The following is a 17,198-nucleotide window of genomic DNA, read 5'->3' on the forward strand; positions in this document are numbered from 1 at the left end:
GGAACTGCAAGATCTTAGAAATAGGACTCTTATTGGGGGCTTTTTTCAGTTGTGATTGGATGGGAGTTAGTTTGAGTCAAAAACGACAGTTTGTCAGACAAAATTTAAAAAAAACTATAAATACTGATATCAGAAAAACCAGTGTATTGTGACTTCTGAATGATGCTAATTCATAGATTTATTTATTACTTTTTTGTTTTTCTTCATCAAGGTATCAAAAAATCTTATCCTATCTATAAGTACTTTCGGTTACAAAACACTCACTAATGAAGGACCTGATACACTTATTTGCATTGATTCTTTAGGCTAAAATTATATGATTTGCTTGTTTCCTGTTTTTTTCTATCCTCTGTATCTGTATAAATGTACAAACTTCTCAGCTAAACCAGAGCTCCAATGTCCATATTATCAACATTAATATGTATTATAATTGTTTGGAAATTGAAAAAAAAGTTTTATTTCTTAAATCTTTTGCAGTACTGTGGTTTCATTTATATTCGTGGGTACCAATTTTCGTGGATTAAAGAAATCTTACATGTTCGTGGATACTTGATTTCGTGGTTTTACCGTAGTCTCCATACAAGCCTATAGAAAATTTGTCATTCGTTGAACATTTAATTTCGTGGTTTACCCTGACCCACGAAATCCACGAAAATTGGTATCCAACGAATATTAATGAATCCACAGTATATGATGTTCTTTTTTACAGGTGTCTTCCTCAGATGTCCAAATTGCAAAAAGTACGGGAAGATTCAGTAGTTTGTCAAGGGAAGAAACTGTTGTCATTATCAAACGTAAGTTATAAACATATCAACGTTTTCACCTTTGTTGTATGACATTAGAATGTGTTACAATCATAGACAAAACTTATTTTCAACTTAATATAATTTAGGCTGATTAGACACTTTTTAATAGAATAACTATTTACACACCAAATTGAATTACAATAGTATTTATGGAATTATGAACTTCGAGCTTTAAAATGTACCTTAGGGTATTATCAATTTTTATACAAACTCTTGTGTAGTGTCATATGGATTAAGAATTGTTTTGCATAAAATGAATACTAGTAAATGTATATCATGATCTGGTTAACCGGTAGTTTGGTTTTATGAGACATAAACCTTTTGCCTATGACATGCAATAAAACTATTTAAATGAAACAGCAATATAATGTCTTTAACAAATGGCTTCCCAGCTTTGCTTCAGATTTTCTATATATAGGCGCTTTTGAAACTCAATCCTACGATCTTAAGGCCCTACCAGTCAAAACAGTTATTCTTCCAAGGATATTTTTAAATAAATATTGATTGTAATAATGCATTTTAAATTTTAAATTCTAATTGTCACAAATAACTTAATTATCTAGGATTTCAACAGGTTTAATAAATAATGTTTGTCTAATATATCTAATGAAACTCAATTCAATAGACATTTCTTGTTTAAAATACTGTACTGACGTAAATGTGACGTCAGTCGTTGATTAAAAGATATTCTCGTTTCTATTTCAGAACCTGTAATTAATTCATTATTGCTGATAAATATCAACAGTTATAAACTGATTGTATTTTGGATTTATAACAATGAAAATTGATTTCATTTGAATAACGTTTTTAGGATTATTATTTTATAAGTATTAATGTAGTGTTTGTTACCCCTTAGAGGTTGTTTAGGTCAGAAAAACATGTCCTTTTTTTAATTATATAATCCAAAGAGATATATTTATAGGTTCCATCAACTCTCTAGATTAAAAAATATATATAAATGTATTTCAAAAAGGAATATGTGTAAGCAATAAAAAAAAAAAACAGATGAAAGTGAGGCCCACTTGAATAGACCAATCTTAAGGTTTTTTTGTTTTCTTTTAGAATGAGTACACAGGTGACCCCTGCTCAATTAGTTACTATTAAGTCATTGATTGAACTTTTTTTTTCTTTTGTGACTTCATAACATTTTTGCATAGGAAATGTAAAAGAAAATACATCAATTTTAAAGTTGTCTATAATATGCTTACTTTTAGCAATGTAGTGCAATATTTTTAAACTCAGTTGATAATTGGAATATGGAACATATGTCCATAGTGTAGTTGATACCAAAACAGACCTTTCAAATTAGTTAAGATCAGGAGCAATTGAGTATAAGATTTAGTATAAGATTTACCCTAATATTGATTTAAAAAAAAATACTCAAACAGGCCTACAATTGCTTTTAAAAATACATCCACTTCATTTGAACTCAGATGGATAGTTATCTCATTGGCAATCATACCACATCTCCTTATCTTTATATCAGTACTTATTTGGTAATAGATTATTCCATTAATACCTTCCAATGAACTAATTATTCCCTGTGTGCTACATAAGACATATAGTTATTATAAAAATCAAGTTAACCCAGGCCCCAGATCATCAATGCCTCTAATCAGTACTTCACACATGAATAATTAATTCTTCCATTTCTAATCTTGTAATTAGCAGAAAAACCTGAAGTTTGCAGAAAGAATAAATTGGTTTTATTTACAAATTGTTATTGGTAATTCACAATGTGTAGAACATAAATATTCTTAGAAATTTTAATTGGGGGAGAAAGGGGAGGGGTGAACAATTGTATTGATTGTTAAATGAGATATCTAAGGATGACAGCCTTAATCTTGAGTAAATTTAATGGTTCCAAAAGTTTCAATTGTTCCAAGTTTAAAAGAAGGTAAAAAAAAGTCAAGTATAACAAATACCTAGTATCTTAAATACGCTCAAATGAAAATTAAATTTCAAAAGTTTTTGAAAACATTTAATATCCATGAAAAGTTGATCCACGATCCCAAAAATTGAAATTTACCCTATACTTAAGATAATTAAAAGAAATAGAAGGGAAATTGGTGTGTGTTTCATGGTACAACAGATATTGTTTGTCATTATTTAATTTGAAGATTTGAAATGCAAGCAATTCCATTTAAAAATTATTATTCGGTGGACAAAAACAAACAAGTTGAGTCTTATATGTTCTGTATCATTGATATTAACCTCTGAATAAGCAAAACAAATCGTATCAGAAAACAATGATTGATTTTGAGACTTAGTAAAGAACTGCACGAAATCTACCAGAAGTTAATGCATTTTTCTGATTCAATTTATAATGATAATTACTTAAATACTTAATATCGCCTTCTAAAATTGTAAAAATGAATACAACTATATGCGTCACTAAGAATAAACTTTTCTGAAATATGAAAAGAATTGCAAGTCAATGAAATTAGTCCATACCACATTTATGTTGTTATATGTACTGGATTAGCCTTACATAAATTGATTTATAATATTATCATTGTTATAAATTCCTTAGAATAAATCAGACCAATATTTCTATTGAATATGTACTGTTATAAACTAAGTATGCATAATGACATATAACAAAATAAAAAGAGTTAAGTTTGAAATTGACGTTTCTATAAAAGGTTATTTCTCAACATGAAAAATGTACATTTCATATAAGTAAATATTTTCACCTGGCTGAGGAGTTTATGAATAGAGCGTCTAAGCTGATGCACACCTCTTAGCTGGGACACAATAAACCTGGCTTGTAAAACCTTTGTAGCGCTGACAATGACCGTCTATAGAAATCTCTAATTTATTGATTCATCTTAACGCTTAAATTCATTTTACTTAAAGTGTAATATGAGAGTTAAATCTATATGTATTGAAACCTTGTCATTTCTTCAAGGTTAGCTGAAAATTTTATTGAGTGGACGCCAAACTGTTGCATTATTAAAGTTTCATAATAGTACATCTAAAATGGAAACAAAACCACTGCATTTACTTTTATTATTTAATACAGGTGAAATTTTAGAACTAGAACTTTAAGCTGGGCTTAAAATTTAAGTGTATTATTTCATCAAAATACTTTGATAGAGTTTAACCAGGCAGAAAATTAGATTTTAATTAATAATACATGTAGTTCAAAGAATTGACATTTAAATAAAAGTGCAAACATTGTATGCAGAATCAATTTTATTTTTAAATTTACCATAAAGAAAGTGGCTTTTCTAATTTATTTAACTGTTACTTATTTGCATTCTTACTTGAAAGTCCTGTCTTGTCTCATAAATTAATTTGCTTCAAAGGGTGTTTTGCGTTTTACAAATATACATCATTTCACTTCTTTTAAGGTCACCTTCTGAAACATAATAACATATTACAAGTATTTAAAGGCATCCTTTTAGCCTTCTTTTGTCATATTTGTGAAATCATTGGCCAGAATCTTTAAATCTTTTGGCATTGGTTTGTGACAACTGACCAGTCTTTGTCTACATAAACTTGTAAATTAAAGACCAAGTTGACTGTCCCTTTGACTGCATGTCATGCATACCTAGAACAAAAAATTGTGGGAAGTACATGTATTATTAATTATCCATCGACCTATGATGTTTATACCAATCATATATCTTGCTTCCATGTAGATATATATGTATGTATAAAACAGATAATGACATTGAATGCCTGAAAGCTAAGCATTTATACCTCCTATGGGAAAAGTGACATGCATTGTAAAATTTGAATATACCAATGTAATTAAGGACATTTGGCTGTAAAAGTTTGTTTTATTATTTTGTTTTCCATTAACTAACAATAAGTAACAATTGAACACACTGTTAGTGTTCAAGTCTAATAATAAGTACAGCATAATTACCGGAATTACTTCACAGAAAATCAACTTTATATTAGGTAGATGTCATTTTGGATTTTAGAGCTATTGATTTGAAAGTAGATTTTAATATAAAATGTTTTGATATGCAGATGAAATCAATGCTAATTGTTTGAATTGAACATCATGTTATGTTACACTAATTAAAACATATAAGATTTTCTTCATTTAAACCTTGTAGAAGGTCATTGTTCTCTCTGTTCACGGTCAGGGATTCCTCCCCCAATAAAAACTATAGCCACCCTGAAAAGTGGCATTCAACGTCAATTAATAGAAATAACATTCCCTGTGCATTTTGTATACAATGCCTGTCTTGTGAGTCAGCAATTCTAAAATTTTGGCTCAGTGCGCAGAATAGGGTTCTGAATTAATGTACTGAAATGGAGTCATAATATACCATATTGAAGAAGAGGGGCGAAAGATACCAGGGGGGGCATTCAAACTCATAGATCAAAAATTAATCGACAATGCGATAGCTATAAGGAAAAAGACAAACAGACAATAAAATGTCAAATAATAGTAGACAAGACACAACATAGAAAACTAAGGACTAAGCAACATGAGCCCCACTAAAAACTGGGGGTGAACGAAGTAATCTCTGAAATGGGACAAGGTTTCCAAAATGAATTAAATTTAGATATATTAGTTTCTTCATTTCAGACTAGCCTGAATTAAAGCAGTAAATGTACAATGGTTCTTTTTTTGTAACTTTTATTATATACTAATTATTATTTTTCAGCTGATGAAGAAGGCAATGTTGCTGTTAGAGAAAAAGGTGAACTGGTGGACAGAAATTGTGCATGTTGTTCCAAAACAAAAATGTTTGTGTGTTGGCTCAAGTTCCAGAACATTCTCAACATCTTTGTCAGTGACCCACTTTTTGACCTGTTTGTCACAATATGTATTGTTTTGAATACACTGTTTATGATGCTTGAACATCATGGACAACCACAATCACTTACAACAACTTTAGAGGTGTCTAACTATGTGAGTGTTGACAGTTTTATATCTTAGAAAAATTCTCAAAATGAAACAAAAGTCACCTATCTAAAACTAAACATTTAAAGCCATGATATCAGAAAGTAAACACTTATAAATTCAACACTTCAATGCGAAACATTAAGGCAAATAAAATTGAGAATGGTAACGGGGGATGTTGTCAAAGAGACAACATCCTGACCAAAGAGCAAAACACAACCAAAGGTCACTTACAAATGTACCATATCAAGGAGTTGAAATTTTATGAATGGAAAAAATTTAGGGGTGAGCCCTACTGGAGCTCCTCAATACTTCGAAATTCTCCATTGACATGCATCAATGAAAGGGAAATTGAAAAAACTGCAATGGCAGAGACAAACCACAAGCACTTGTCTCAGAAAAAAAAATTATTCCTGTATACCTTGATATAATTGTTATATTAAGGTATACATGGTATATAGGAATTTATTTTTTCTGAGCCAAGCATCAAAGAAATATCTGTATAGGTAATTATTATTCAACCAAGAAAAATGATAACAATGTGCATATCAAGTAACAGTTCTTAAATAGGTATTTGATAGTAGCTGTGGATGCTCAGAAACATTTGGAGACCACACAAATATATATTTATGCAAAAATAATAAGAACAAATGGAGTAATTACATATCATAATCTCTCAAAACCAATAGAAGTTTAATATGTTGAAATGAATGTATATATGTTTTTTATTTCAGATTTTTACCTCAGTTTTCATACTAGAAGCTGTCCTGAAGATAATGTCATGGAGCAAGTTTTACTTTAAGTCTGGATGGAATCTTTTTGACTTTGTTATTGTTATAGCCAGTATTATAGATATCAGTCTATCAGATATTCCAAGTTTTTCTGTCTTTAGATCCTTCAGATTGGTAGGTACTCAAGCAGGTTAAACATCAAAATTGTTACTGGCTATATTTTATTTAAATAAGTATATGTAGTATGATTGCCAATGAGACAACTAGCCACCAGAGTTCAATGGCATTCAGCAATGAGAAAAATTAAAGCATACCGTTAAGTCCGTTTGTGTTTTACACTGGTCAAAACATCTCTTTAGCTTATCTAGAATGTTTAGACAGGCTAATGTTTTTCAATTTACCAAACATGCTGAATTCATAGTACATACAAACACTATTTTCCACACTTATGAAAAAATTATTCTTTTCTGTGTTTTTAAGATAATCCAAATACTTGACACTTATACAACAAACTATGGTTAATAAGCTGTAAATAGATATATTTGAGCTGGTCAAAAAGCTAGACCAGCCATTTATGACCCCGAAAACTCTTACTAAGTTACAAGTTTTTTTTTATGTTTAATGCAAGATCACTTTCTTTATAAATCTTATAAGTGGAGTTCAAATATAAAGTTGAAATCCAAAACTTCTAAAAAAAATTGGCTTCCTAATTTTTCCCGTTTCATTTGAGATTTGTAAAGCAGCTAATATCATTGCAGACCAATTGAGTAAATATTTATTTCAATCTTTTTTCCGAGTACACATCAGTTTTGAAATGTCATGTTTATATATTTGTCTGTTTCAGTTGAGAGTTTTGAAGCTGGCCCAGTCCTGGAAGACTATGAGACTACTGCTACAGATTATTTTGAATACATTAGGATCTCTTGGACCTTTGACTCTTATTCTGATTATTGTTATCTACATCTTTGCGGTTATCGGACTTCAATTATTTAGTAAAAGTTACACAACTGCTGTATTTGGAGATGACATGCCAAGGTGGGTTTTGGTACACGACCAAGAAAACATTTTAACTGATTCTTTACTGAGTTAACTTTGAAATGGAAGAATGGATAAAAAATTAATTTACATGAGACAATGTATAATGTTGGAAAAAACATAAAACAAGTTGTTTATATTTCATTACTTTGTATTGAGGATCAGTCCATCTAAAACTGTTTCAGTATAATGCTATAATATGTCTAGGTAAAGTATATCAACTAAAGATTTCAGGTGACTGTTTTTGTGCTTTGGGTGCTTGTTGAACATTTTAAGTCATGGGGACCTCTAGAAGTCCTTTTTATAAATTTGCCTTTAAATTGCTTGCTGTTTACATTATTTGTATTCATCTGTAAAAGTTTTCTGTGAAATGGCACAGTTTCATAGTTATAAAAAAACTAATACATAATAGTACAAATGAAGTTATGAAAAGATTTTAACAAAATAAAATTATAAACATTTGATATAAAATGAAGATTTTGTTGTTTGATTTCAGATGGCACTTCAAAGACTTTTTCCATTCTATGATGATGGTGTTTCGAGTTCTATGTGGGGAGTGGATAGAACCATTGTGGGACTGTATGAGAGCTGAAGGAGAACTCTGTATGGTGGTCTTCCTACCCACACTGGTGTTAGGAAACTTTATTGTAAGTACTTACAGGAACTTTTGAAAAACAGTGTATGAAATACTTGCATCAAACAAACAACCTTCTCTGTATGTGGTCCTTGCATTTAAGATGGTCCAAGTTGTCAATAAGATTGTTACTTCGTTAGGCATTGGATTATTTGTTACAGCAAATATTACAGGCCTGTAGCAAGGAATTGGGTACAATCATACTCAACCTCAACAGTTATAATTAAAACAGAAAGTGGACTTTAACAGTGCTTATTTATTTTCAAAAAAGGGGGGGGGGGTAGATGGGGTTCATACAAACCCTTTAAACCCTCTGGCTTTGGGTGTGGAGATAGGAAACTTTACTGTTACCCTGTAATGTCTACCATATTACTGGTGTTACAAAGAGGAAGTATTTGTTGGAATATTAACATTCATTTGTTTTGTCACTTCGGGTATGAAAGTTGAGATTACATAGAACCTTTCTATAAATATTTACAATTTACAAATATCTCAAAGCATATTAGAAAGAAGTTTGAACACTTTTACATACAATTAAACTGAAGTTTTACCAAGACTTCAATATTGAGGGTACCTATGAACTTTATTGTCGGGTACATAAAGGATCTCATTCCTGTTGGAGCTAGTCCAAAACATTAAATGTTTCTTGATAATTAATTATATACATGTTCCATTTAAATCTATTCAAATCTCATGTTGAGAACATGTTTTTTTTTTCTTTATGACAACCATATAAATAATGTTTAAACGACTAACAAAGAAAATTATTGAAATGAGTTCTGTAGATACTTGATTAGATTACCTTGCAATTAAAATTAGATATTGGTGAATGGGTACAATTCATCTTCTATAACACTCTTAGGGTTCTCAAGCTTTAAAGTTTAATAGATATATATTAATAAAAATAAAATTTATAAAAATGTTGATATTTGATACTATGAATTACATTAGAAAAATTCACAACATTTAATGATAACGTCCAATTTTGTGGGTTTCACCTTCGATCATCAAGGATAATTACCATGTGGTTGTTTGAAGACATATATAAATTCTTGTCTACTTTTTACTTCTTGGTTTCATGTACTTCAAGTGGAGATTATTGTCAAACTTGAAACACTCCACAAACTTCAATTGCAATAACATGGATCTATATATTAGAAAAGATTAGATGGAAATAATCACTGACTGTGGATTCACTTATTTTCTAGGGATATCTATGTTCTTGTATTTCAGGGATCTATGTACACATTTTGTAATGAATTGTATGCTAACTTTGACAAAACCATGAAATCAGATATCCCAGAACATACTGTCATACATTATTTTCTCTATCCATAAAAGTGAAATCCACAGAAACAGAATTATCAAAGATATCTGAACTTTTTTTTTTATATTTGATTATAAACTGTAAGAATGTGGCTGTATTTAAGTTGATTTGATATTTAATACCCATTGTTCACAAGGAGAGGGTACACGATTATGTCTGTCTGTCGGTTCTGTACAAATTTGGTCTCATTTTTCTCAGGAAGTACAAATCAAAAATTTAATATCAAACTTAATGTGAGCTTGCTATACCATAGGTAAACTTTCAGATCCATTATTCATCAACTTCCTATGAACAGAATAGTTGTATATTCTGACATGCAATAGATACTTATGAAATTTCTGTTTATTATTTCGAATAAACTACAAATCAATTAAGGCTTTCTGAAATAAGAATCAAACTGAATGAGACCATGCTCAACCATCTGATGCATTTTCAAATCCATCACTTATCAACTTCCTGTTTTCTGTATAACTTCTTGTTTGGGCATCATAAGAAAGCAGATGTCAGCAATTAAGCTTTATAGTCCAACTTGTTAACTCAAATTGAAGCACAAACATTTAAACCTTACACTAATGCTGACTTACATAATCATGATTGTATATATTCCAAAAGAAAATATTAAGATTGGCATCATGAAAAACAAAAAAATAGTGATTGATAATTATAGCAACATATTATACCATAAGGTGACTCAATATTTACTACTGGAGAATATGAGAGGTATATACTTTTATAAATATTTATATCTGTTTGAAATATCAGATTACATGTCTTTACAAAATAGGGGATACATTGGTTTTTATGTCTAATTCTCAAGTGGGTTTAACCTGTTTGAAGTTGGGTTTTTTCCTATTGTCTTTTTACCTTTTGTTTTACTATGAAGTTGGTTGTTTTTCCTATTGTCTTTTTACCTTTTGTTTTACTATGAAGTTGGTTGTTTTTCCTATTGCTTTTGACCTTTTGTTTTACTATGAAGTTGGTTGTTTTTCCTTTTGCTTTTGACCTTTTGTTTTACTATGAAGTTGTTTTTTTTCCTATTGCTTTTGACCTTTTGTTTTATTTACAATCACAATGAAAACATCTTATTATTTCAGGTACTGAATCTCTTTCTTGCCTTGTTAATTAATGCTTTTGCTAGTGATAATTTAAAAGCCAATAGTGATAAAGAAGAAGACAACAAAATGTTGGCTGCTGTTAGAAGAATCAAAGAGCTTTGTTGTTGCTGTTTAAGTAAGAAAGTAGCACCTAATGAGGCGGCGATTGAAGAAGGTATGGAACTCTCTTCTGATATTGAGAGTATTAATAGCAATGGTAAGCACACTGCAGTACTAGCTCTCTACTAACCTAGACATTTATAAACTGGTGGGCGGCCATGATTGTTTCTCTACTGAACATGCAAAGGCTGTATAGCCAGTCAAATTTGTTAAAAACTTCTTACATTGAATAAAAAACAGACTGGTTATTTTGAAAATTATAGAACAACTTCATTTAAAATTTATAAAACTTTAACTTGACTAAAACTTTTAACCTAAAGCTTGACAGGGATTTTCTAAATTTCAGTGGCAAATACTTCATGCCTGTTCAAAACTAGTCAGTTTACCTTATAGAGAGACGACAACCATAGCATTTTGAATTAGACATGATAGATAGGTCAAACAATTTTCAGTGTTTTTCCATTTTTGTTTGAGACTATTTTTATTATTTTTTATTTTTTCATTTTTTTGTTTGGATTCATATCAAATTACATATCTCATGAAAATCTTCTCAACATTTCCATTATTATTTGATTTTAATTCCCCTGGAAGAAATTTAATCTGTAAATTTTCTTAATTAATAAATGGTTATTAATTCCAATGGAATACTGGTAAATAGATTTTTTACAAATGGAAAATAATTGAATAATAACTTTTATATTATCTACAGGGAGGCTTATGACAATCTGCATATTTTGCATTAAGCATGAAAATTTACTTTTCCCATTAGAAGTGTGAAAATTCTGTAGCTTTGAGATGAAACTAGTCATGTTTGGAATGCAGATATGTTTAAATAAAATAATATGTATGACATTTGATATATAAATGGAGTTAATTTCATTGTTTTCCCATTAAAAAAAATGTCATTATAAGATTGATTCCAAGTTGTAAAAGTATCTTAGAAAAATCTTAATTGAATATATGCTGATTGATTTAAAAGATGAGATTACTTAGAATAAGCAAATTCCTTGGGTAATTTACTCCTATTGGTTTGCCTTCTAGAAGTAACTGATTTGTAGCGCTAATTGCTGATTTTTTGTTATCCATCTAGAGTATATAGTTTTGTAAATGTTTTTGAAAGTTTTTCTTGAAATCTTGTATATAATATACAGCCTTATAAATTTTCATAGATACAAATGTATAAAGATTATAAGAGACATATTTACTTATGTTTTACAAGTTTCTATGATATGTTTAAGAATGGAAGAACCCTGAAGTCATCAAAATATCTCCAGATGACATTTAAATACTTTCTCATCAACATATTGAAAAAAAAATATATGGAGTAATTGGAGTTCTATTTTAATGTAATGTGCCATTGCATGGAGTTACATCCCTTTTCTCTCAAGAAGAATTATGAACTTTGTGTAATTACTTAGTTAGACCATTATCTTTATATGAATACTAATGCTTGCTATAGGAGTTAGTAGGACCACCAGTTTATAAATGCACTGAAAACTTTAACACGTCTTCCTTATAATACTCTAACTTAGTGTGTTGTGTTCTTGTAGTGATATTAATTTGTGTTTTTTTTGCATTTTATCATGTTTTTCACATAAGCCAAACAAATTCTTACTTAATTCTAAATATTTAGCCCATATAATTTTGTGGTATGACCTGTAAAAAGATTTTTTCCTTATTATAATCACTTGTTTTCCTTTGAAACACATGCATATCATAACTTTAATTTTTTTCCATCACATATTTCTCTTTATGTGTAAGGGACCATGAATTTCCTATTTTTTTGGTTTTTGAATTTCAGGGACTAAAAAAGTGTCCTTAAAATTATACTTTCTCTTTTGCCTTAAAAATATTTATGAACCAGAATACATGACTTTGGTGTATTCCATAAAGCGTGTCACCACTCTTGTTTTATTTGTGTTCTCCTTAATAACTAATTCACAAAATTCACATAATTAAACATGTGTGTTCAAAGAGGGTAAATTTAAGTGTTGTGCATGATAACTTTATAATTTAGATTTTAATTGAAAATCAGATTATATTTTGATTGAATATTTAAGATTTGACAAAAATATCAGTATATTCTGATAATGCTTAATATGCATGCTTATTGTCAATACTACAATTTCTTTCTTGTATAGAGCTTCAGCTTGTAGACATTGTTCTTTAATGAAGAATGCTTTATCATTTTTACACTACTTAGATATAGGAAGATGTGGTGTGAGTGCCAATGAGACATTTTTATTTCACTACAAATGTTTTATTTCTTGTTTATTCCATAAAATAGACAAATGATTGTCAAAAAAAATTTTGTTTTCTGGTCTGTGTGTTTGTTTGTCCTTTCGTTGTTCCTTCATCTGTTCTTTCATTTCGTCCGTCTGTCCCATTTCAGGTTAAAAAAAAATTGTGAAGGTAGTTTTTGATAAAGTTGAAGTCCAATCAATTTGAAACTTTTTACACATGTTCCCTATGATATTATCTTTTTTATTTTAATGGCAAATTAGAGGTATGACACCAATTTCAGGGTTCCTTGAACATAAAAAATGATGGTGCTACTGGGGCATCCGTGTACTATGGACACATTCTTGTTTAATGCTAGTTTTATATTAGTTGCTATTAGCAACAACAAAAATCATATGCAATATTAATAAAACCAATGTGAAATAGGTTCTCCAGCGATCCCCAATTAAACATTAGATGGGTGGTCTAAAAAATTGACAGCTATACAGAAAAATACAATGAATGAAAATGAATGATTTTTCCAGTTTCAGACTGGATGTTCAGATTAGATAAGTCAAAAACAAGTTTAATCTTCTGTATCATATTGATTGTGCAGGTTGATAGATACAGAAAAGAACATTGACATTAGAAATAAAAATAATTAAAATTTTTGGTATGTTTTATATTTAGACAAAAATGGCAATCCAAAAGAAGTTGGAACGGATAAGAAAAATCCTGAGAAATTAAAACTACCGCCAATATCACAGTCTAATGGAGCTGTTCAAAATAAAGACAATAATAATAAGGTATGTATTATAACCTCTTTCTGACACACACACATATGTAAAGATTGCTGTATGGTAATCAAGGTCTCTCAAATACACATGTATATATTGATGTACACCAATCATGAAACCTCTAATACATTATTTATAATGTGTATATTGATGAACATACCACAATCCTCAAGACAAAACAGTCATATTAACATTTCTATAGAAACTCATTTGATAAAAATCAACATATAAAGATTTACTAGGAGAGTTACATGATAGCAGTTTTTGTGTCGCCTTGATGGAGTCAAAAAGCGAGACATAGGTATGCTGTTTCTGGCGTTGGCGACGGCGTCAACAATGTATTAGTTTGTGAGAGGTCTAGTTCATGGTGAACCACTAGTGGTAGATCAATGATATTTGGTATGCAGTTGTAGCATTGGCGCATCATGCATGTCATTACCATGGAGATTATTTGTCCCCACCCCCTTAGTCAAGGTCTATTGACTTTGAAACTTTTCATAGTTTACATGTATTAGTTTGTGATTAGGTCAATTTATGGGGAACCACTAGTGGTAGGTCAGTGATATTTGGTATGCAGTGTTGTATAAGCATTGGCATATCTCATTTTCATGGAGATTTTTTGACTCCGCCCCCTCAGTCATGGTCTATAGACTTTGAAAATTTTGCTAAGTTAACATGTATTAGTTTGTGATTAGGTCAGTTCAAGGGGAACCATTAGTGGTAGGCCAATGTTAATTGGTGTTCAGTTGTATAAGCATTAGCACATCTCATTTCCATGGAGAATATTTGACCCCGCCCCCTCAGTCATGGTCTATTGACTTTGAAACTTTTGCTTAGTTTACATGCATTAGTTTGTGATTAGATCAGTTTAAGATGAACTGCTAATGTTAAGTCAATGATATTTGGTATGCAAATGTATTGGCATTTGAAAGTATTGTTTCCATGGAGATTATATAGCCCCACCCCTGATCATGGTTCATTGACTTTGAAACTTTTACATAGTTTACAAGTTAATGTTTGTGTTTAGGTTTGTTTAAAGGGAATGACTTATAATGAGTCAATGGTAATTGGTATGCAGTTGTATTATCATTGGCACATCTCATTCCATGGAGATTGTGTAGCCATGTACCTTCAGTCATTGTTCATTGACTTTGAATATTTGCATAACTTACATGTATTGCTATTTAAATTTCAACATTTGCATTATCAAAATTACAAAAAGGCGAGACATATCTCTGTGATAACATTTAGCCTCTGTTTAGTATTGCACATTTTGTATTTTTTGACACCTCATTATGCTAGAGACGAGTGGTTAGTTGTCATTGCCCATTAGTAGATATTTCATGCTGATGAAGTGTTGTTCCTACATCAAAGATATGCCTTACTTTCTGATGTCATGTGACTAATGAGATTAGATTTTAAACTTATATATGGAAAATTATTTAAGACATTTGAGATATATTTTTTGTTTTATAAGGAATTGATCTTTTTTTTTTATGATTCAAACACATGAAGATTTAATTGTTTTTTAACACATTTTTGTAAAAATTTTCAATTTTTTATTAAATGAATTTACTTTAAGGATGCTAAAGTAAAAGACAAAGATGCAGCTACAGGAAAAGACATGGACGATGCCTTTAAAACAAAGAGGGACACTTATTCCAGCTTTAATGATGCAAAAAATGCTGCAGCTAAGAAAGAAGACAAGGATAAGAGCAAAGATGACAAAGATGATAAAAACAAAGATGCAAAGTCTGAAAATGAAGACGACCTATCTCTCGGAGAAGAAGCTTCAACTCATTCAAAGAAAGATAAAGAAGAAGAGAAAAAAGAAGTGGTTGTTAATGATTGTTTTCCTCTCATGTGCTCAAAAAAGTAAGAATGCTCTCGGCCAAATATATTTCTCAAGTTTTCATTATTTACTATCAGGCAACCTCACATATATGTCATATATATTGTAAAATTGGCAGTCTTAATGAAAATGTAAAAAAGAAAAAAAGATTTTTCTAAAGATATCTAACTACTAGCCATCAATTCAACATTATTTCTAACAGATCTGTCAAATATTTAAATTTTAAGAGACCTAACATGCCCTCCAAAGAGACTTGGCATAAGGGAGATAATTGTGTCTGTATTTGCTCTTTTCATGTTAAAGGGGAGATAACTTAGTATCTCAATTATTAAATCTTTTCCTTATGACAAACTTCTACATTTTTCAGAGCCTTTCTGTAAAATAGTTTGTCCTTACACAAAAAAATATATTCAATAGTTTTAATTGGACTTGATTTTTATGACATTGTGTATTTTGTGACTTTGTTTTCTATCATGTGACATTTTTTCTGTATTTTAACTTATATAGAATTGAAACGAGGTAAGATCTGCAACCTTTTCATTTCTTTATTAACCACAACAAAATCTATGATAAAGTAAAACATTATTTTCATTTGAATATTAATTTGAATTAAGGATATCAATTTCAATAATAAATTAATAATTTAACAATAATTAAAAAGACTTAATATTTTTGGTATATACAGGATAACATCCTAAACTTTATGCAAACCTTTTTTATATATTAAAAAATAAGTCTCTCATCAGATTGTATAAAGGGGGGAAGATTATAAAATCTGAAAGATGAAAAATTAAAATACTCCTAATTTTTATGTATTAAATGTATGAACGTTTAATGTATATAAAATTGTTTTTGTCCATATAACAGCATGCTTCCACACATACAAATAGTTCTTTATATCACTTTTTTTTTGTGTGAAAAAATTTTGATTTCAGTATTTGCTTGATTTTTGTAAAGTGTGTTTGAATAGTTCTTCATGTTTAAGTAAAAAAAAAACAAAAAAAAAACATACCATAACATCATTTGTAACAAAAAACTTGTATGACTTTACCTTCATTAGGAATGGTTTACCTCCTTGGTGCTATGGATTCTACTCATAACTGAAAATTAATATCTGACTGATATAGGGAATATGTTTTCACTAATGCTCTTATGGACAATTCGTTCTCAGATTCTTGATACAGAAATCCCGAATTCCGATATGTTTATCTGCCTTCCCAACCAAGCTAGCTATTGGTTATAACATGTTAAGCTTCAATCTGATTTAAATGAAATTTAGAATGGAAATGGGGGGAATATATCAAAGACCAAAGAGCAGAAAACAGCTGAAGGCCACCAATTGGTCTTCAACGCAGCAAGAATATCCCACACCTGGAGACAGGTTTCAGCTGGCCCCTAAATAATGATGTGTACTAGTTCAGTGAAGATGGTTGTCATACTAAACTCCAAAAACATTCACATGAACTAAATTGGAAAAACGTACAACACTAACAAAGACCAGAAGCTCTTAACCTGGTAACAGTAGCATAAAAGAGGCAGGGTTAAACATGTTTTATGAGATGTCAACTCTCCCCCTTTACCTTTATCCAATGTAGAATAAAGAAACACTTAGGAATATTTACAGTGAAACTCAGTTTAAAAGAAGTTTAGACCGATGCCAGAACATCATGTTACATGCAATAAAAGAGACTTCAACAAAATAACAATTATAC

General features: G+C 30.0%; 1 protein-coding gene across 4 annotated transcripts in view; it reads left to right on the top strand.

Moving 5' to 3' along the window:
- The window catches only part of LOC134714887 (sodium channel protein 1 brain-like), a 93,459-nt gene that overhangs the window by 54,416 nt on the left and 21,845 nt on the right, over positions 1-17,198 (top strand). For all 4 annotated transcript variants that reach the window (XM_063576569.1, XM_063576570.1, XM_063576567.1 and 1 more), the window contains 9 exons: positions 710-794; positions 5,438-5,685; positions 6,411-6,581; positions 7,252-7,442; positions 7,939-8,089; positions 10,498-10,714; positions 13,528-13,643; positions 15,217-15,509; positions 15,994-16,005. In XM_063576569.1, the coding sequence (XP_063432639.1) occupies positions 710-794; positions 5,438-5,685; positions 6,411-6,581; positions 7,252-7,442; positions 7,939-8,089; positions 10,498-10,714; positions 13,528-13,643; positions 15,217-15,509; positions 15,994-16,005 (1,484 nt within the window). The remainder of the gene's footprint in view (positions 1-709; positions 795-5,437; positions 5,686-6,410; positions 6,582-7,251; positions 7,443-7,938; positions 8,090-10,497; positions 10,715-13,527; positions 13,644-15,216; positions 15,510-15,993; positions 16,006-17,198) is intronic.

This window comes from Mytilus trossulus, chromosome 4, assembly GCF_036588685.1.
Source record: "Mytilus trossulus isolate FHL-02 chromosome 4, PNRI_Mtr1.1.1.hap1, whole genome shotgun sequence".
Lineage (NCBI taxonomy): Eukaryota > Metazoa > Mollusca > Bivalvia > Mytilida > Mytilidae > Mytilus > Mytilus trossulus.